This window comes from Rhinopithecus bieti, unplaced genomic scaffold (assembly GCF_001698545.2).
Source record: "Rhinopithecus bieti isolate Rb0 unplaced genomic scaffold, ASM169854v2 scaffold_33308, whole genome shotgun sequence".
Taxonomy (NCBI): domain Eukaryota; kingdom Metazoa; phylum Chordata; class Mammalia; order Primates; family Cercopithecidae; genus Rhinopithecus; species Rhinopithecus bieti.
The window spans coordinates 18,515-23,729 of NW_016814044.1; the positions used below are offsets into that span (position 1 = coordinate 18,515).

The 5,215-nt window shown below is 52.4% G+C and overlaps 1 protein-coding gene across 1 annotated transcript in view; it reads right to left on the bottom strand.

Moving 5' to 3' along the window:
• Window positions 1-261: 261 nt before the first annotated feature.
• Window positions 262-5,215, bottom strand: part of LOC108513589 (TBC1 domain family member 25) — an 18,980-nt gene continuing 14,026 nt past the window's right edge. The window contains exons 2-4 of the mRNA XM_017849395.1: window positions 3,846-3,973; window positions 3,529-3,717; window positions 262-3,258 (exon numbers count right to left, since the gene is read on the bottom strand). Coding sequence (XP_017704884.1) covers window positions 1,897-3,201 — 1,305 coding nt within the window. The 5' untranslated portion in view covers window positions 3,202-3,258; window positions 3,529-3,717; window positions 3,846-3,973 and the 3' untranslated portion in view covers window positions 262-1,896. The remainder of the gene's footprint in view (window positions 3,259-3,528; window positions 3,718-3,845; window positions 3,974-5,215) is intronic.

A 5,215-nucleotide genomic window follows, 5' to 3' on the forward strand; every position in this document is an offset into this window, starting at 1 on the left:
AACCCATGTTTCCCTCTCTAGTTTCTCCAGAGTTGGTTTCGGGCAAAGGAATCAGTAGCTTGTGGTGTCTGCCATCTTTGCAGGAACCAGAAACCCCAAGTATCCTAGAGGAATATTAGAGGTTTCTGCCTTTCAGGGTATCTGAGCCTCCTATTCACAGAAAGGACTCTTCTGTCCTCAGAGGTCCCAAACTACCATCCACAGAATTGGCTTGTCTGGTCCTTCAAACACCTGAGCTCATTAATCACAGAATGCATCCCAGAGGGTATTAGCTGTTTACTGACAAGAGAGACATTTCAGGACCTCAGAAGGCCAGACACTCCCATACGTTGGATGGCCCTTTGGGGAGTCTGAGCCCATTTCCACAAAATGCACTCGTAAGACCCACACACAGTGCTTGAGCCCCCTAGACACAGAATAGTCTTGTCCTGCTCTTCAAGGGACTGGGCTCTCATCTGAGGAATAGTCAGCTTCCCCCCAATACTGGGGGTGACGGGAGCCTTTTAAGGGTCACCCCCAGGTTTGTATGGCATTCTCGGGGCAAACAGCAGAGGGAATGACTGCCCTGATGCCTCCTCATCTCTGGCAGCATTGCCTAGTGCAACAGCTCAGGCCAGAGCCCAGCCCGGTTTACAGCCATACCATCTGGAACATGCCAGATCTTGTCTGACCTCTGAAGCTAAGCAGGGTCAAGCCTGGTTAGTACTTGGGAGAAGCTGGTGTGGCTAGACCGTGACCTGAGAAGTCCAGTTATTTCACCCATCCTTTGTGGATGACAGCACCTGGCCTGTGAGAGAATCCCATCCTCTGAGCATGTCAGTGGGAAAAAGGACCTTTTTTTGATCATTATCCTCCAAATAATGAAGTGAATTCTATTATGGCCCGCGTTTTATCAGTGTTTGATGTTTGTCCATTGTGAGATGAAGAAGGTAAATAAGTGGTTTCTATTGCTGAAATGGTTAAGACAGGTGCTGTGAGCTGGAATCCCAGTTTAGGGCCCCTAGGCATAGGCTAGGCCACAGTCCTTCAAACTGGCTCCAAAGCAAGTGACAAGAATAGGAGTGCTAGATCCTTTTGTAATTCAACAATGTGATGATTGGGCTTTCATGTTCATGTGTGACACGTGCCTCCCTCAAACCTTGTTAACATCTGCACGGTACCTGTCTGAAGTGGAAAACAAAAAGGAGGCTGAGGCCCCTGCCCAGGGCTGCCAGCATTGGTGCATAAACCTCACAGAGAGGTCAAGATCTTAGAAATGGTGACATGTGGAATGCCAGGGGTGGCTGGTCCAACGTTTCTAAGTAGCCCATACTTCCCTATCTCAGTAAAGAATCTTGTCCTTTTTTGAGCCAGGAACTCTCTTATCTCTCATCCAGGGCGCTGTCCTGAAAACATATATTCACAGCCATAATACAGACCCTTACAGGCAGATGGATGTACCAAAAAAACAGACTCAGGCTTTCCTCAAGCAGTGCCCCACCTGGGCTCACCTTCAGGAACCGATTCTCAGCATCCACTCTCCCCATCACAAGGGGGAAGCTGGAGCCTCTCTCCACCAAGTGAATTATTTCCCCTCCATCAGGTAAAGGGCCCCTGAGGACTCCATCTACAGCAAAACCCAGGGAGGAGGCAGAGAAACACACAAACCACAGTGACCTTCATGTGTGCAAAGTATAGTTGTTAAAAACAAAACAACAGAAACAGAATAAAGAGGCGTGGCCTCTGTGGGGCAGTGCCTAAGCAGAGCTCCACATACTTAGACCTGGGGAGGAAGGGATCTATGCTCCAACAGGTCTAGGGCTGGCAGGCAGGGAGGGAGGTGGGGTCTCATGTGTTGGCCCTCATGGCAAAGAATGGAGATGTAGTGGAGCTAACGGAGGGCTGGAGAAAGCCTGATCAAGATGTGGCTGTGGCCTCAGCCCCCTCCTCCGAGTCCCACACCTCTGACTGCAGGTAATCAGCAAAGAGAGCCCTGGCCCGGCGCAGGACGCGCCCCAGGTGGTGTTTTCGCACGAGGCGGTCAAAGTGCATGGCCAGCTCGTTATAATCCAGCCCATTGCGCATGATGTGGTCGCGGTGCTCCAGCAGGATGGCCAGGCAGAGGAACAGCATGAATGGGTTCCCCCGGCCAAACTCCTGGGGTGGGGGCAGGCCCATTGGTGGTACAGGTGGCAGGGACTTTCCAGGGTCTTTGGGGGAGCCTACCTCTCGCATCAAGGGGGATCCTACAGCCATATCACCAGTGGGAGAGGGCTCCTGGGTGGATGGTGGAGATGAGGAAGATGGGGAATCAGGGTGGGAAAAGGAGGAGAGCAGTGGGTCTGGGGAGTTCAATAAAGGCTCGGAGAGGGACTTGGAGCTGATAAGGGCAGCTGGGTGGGGCAGCTGGACCAGAGGGTCCCTCCTGGAGCCCATGTTATCCCTGAGTTGCTGGAGGCCATCCAAGCTGGCCTGTCTCAGGAGACGCCCCCCACCACCAGGCCCCTGACTGGCTGTGGCCAGGTGGTCAACAGCATCTTCAAAGGTACTACCTCCTCTACCAGCAGGCCTCAGCATGTGCCTCTGTCGCACGGGCCACCCCCTGTGGCCACCAAAACCAGTGTCTGCCACTTGGCTGGGGGGTCCAACCAGCTCTACCTCATGTTCAGGAGGATCAGGGGGCAGCGAACTCCAGGTGACCTCAAGCATGCGGAGGGCGTCATCAAAGGCAAACTCACGCTTGAGCTCCAGCAGCAGCCAGCGGTAACAGAAGAAGAGGTCATCAGCGCCTGCCTCTTGCAGGTATTGGTAAAAGTCAGGGTCAGCGTGTCGCAGCAACAGCTTCAAGTGTGCAAACTTGGTGGCCATGGCGCGGCCGTCAGGGTGGAAGTTGGCGGCCAGGCGCTTCATGATGCCACAAAAGCAAACAAAGGCATGGCCCTCATGGTCCATGACGGCGAGGATGGGTGAGGCAAGGTCACTCATGCCCTGGCAGTAGGACACCTGTGGGTGGGTAACGGCATAGGTGGTGAGCAGGTCGTGCAGCGCCCGTAGATGTGGGCCATCCTCAGGCCCCGCATAGTAAGGGTGGGCCCGGTCAGTGCGCAGTACATCCTTGAGGACCGTGCTGCGGATGAACTCCAGGTCCTCAGGGCTCGCTCGCTGGGCCCACTCGCTCTTGAGCTGCTCATACTCGCGGCTCTTGCGTTTCATGTAGTCCATCCGCTCTCGGCCTGTCAGTCCATCTGGATACACGTTCAGCAGGTACCGCCACACCACCTGGCCAGGGGTGAAAGGGATGAGGCTGGAATTCTCCAGATGAGCCACACCCCAGTGTCTATCAGTCGCCACCCACCCACCCTCCTTGGGCCTCTGTCTTCCTTCTGATAAGTCTGCTAGGCCTCCGACTGCTCACCCCTCCCTAAAGAGAGCTTCGTGCCCTGGAACATCTCCACCCTTGCCCACAGCAGTGTGGCTGACTGCATGTGTCTCAGGAGCTGTTAATGAGTGCAGCAGTGATGGACCCAACAGATGACTGAGGATGCTCACCTTTCGCAGCGAGGGCTCCACACCGCCATGATAGATCCGCAGGCGCAATTCCTCGGGTCGGGAGAGTTGGCCCTCGTGGTTCAGGTATGTGTGAAACTCAGCATCGCTCAGGGGTGGCTTGAAGGGCTTGACATCTTCCCCATATGACCAGCTCAGCACTTGTTGGACCTTAGACAAGGTACGGCCCACCTATGAGAAGGAAGGAGGGATCAACTGCGTGGAGTAAGGGCAGATGCCAGCCAGCATGCTGAGAACCAGGGTGACAGGTAGGCTCTGCCCTCCAACCACAGCTGGGTCCCCAGGGTCCCTGAAAACACCTGAGTGAGGATGGACTGTGTAAAGGGCAGGGCAGCAGTCGTCAGTGATGACCGTTTCTCAGCCAGCAACACGTCGGAGCCAATGACATCTTTGGGGCTGATAATGTCCCAGTCTTCCAGCAATGGGCCTGGGCAAACAGAAGAAAGTGCTATGAGAATGGGGATGATAACCCAGACCTCAGGGCCAGCTTCCTCTCCTTCTACTGAAGCTGGGCTACCTGCAGGGGAACGACTCCCAGTCCCTCTTCCTGTATCATCCAAACCATGTGAAAAACAAAATCAAACCATGCACAATTCTTTTGTAGTAGATGTCTCAGGAAATGGCTGGGCAGCCTCTAATATTTTAATGATATAAAGTAGTATTTATTGAACAGTTACTATGTGCCAAGCACTAGGACAAATGCTCAACAGCAATATAGGGAATAATAATACTAGCTAATGCTTCCATAGTGCTGTGTGCCAGGAACTATTCTGAATTCTTTGCAAATACTGACTCATGCAATAGTCACTTCAGTTCTATCGGTTGAGTACTACATTACCGTGACTCTCTTTGAGGAAACAGGCACAGTCACAATAAGGTACTTGCCCAAGGCCCCTTAGCTAGTGAGTGAAAGAGTGGAAATTTGAAGGCCAGGCCCAAAGCTCAAGAGCCCAAACTCCTAGTCTCATATTCTTGCCAGTCCTCCTCCCACAAACAGTGCACACTAACATTACCATTCTCATTTTACAGATGATGACAAAAAGGTTTGGAACAAATAGTAAGTGACCAAGATTCTACAGCCAGGAAATAGTAGGGCTGGGATCTGAACTTCATTCACCCTAGGCCAGAGCCCAGACATACTTTAGAAATAAAATATTTGTGCAAAAGTGGAACAGGTATGCAGTACATGCCTTTTTTTTTTTTTTTTGAGACAGTCTCACTCTGTAACTGAGGCTGAATGCAGTGGTGTGAATGTGGCTCACTGTAAACTCTGCCTCCTGGTTTCAAGTGATTCTCCTGCTTCAGCCTCCCAAGTAGCTGGGATTACAGGTGCCTGCCACCATGCCCAGCTAATTTTTGTATTTTTAGTAGAGACGGAGTTTCACCATGTTGGTCAGGCTGGTCTTGAATTCCTGACCTCACGTGATCCACCCGCCTCGGCCTACCCAAAGTGCTGGGATTATAGGCGTGAGCCACCACACCCAGCCTCTTTTTTCTTTTTGAGTTGGAGTCTCACTCTGTCGCCCAGGCTGGAGTGCAGTGGTGCGATCTCGGCTCACTACAAACTCCACCTTCTGGGTTCAAGCAGTTCTTCTGCCTGAGCCTCCTGAGTAGCTGGGATTACAGGTGTCCGCCACCAGATCCGGCTAATTTTTTTTTTTTTTTTTTT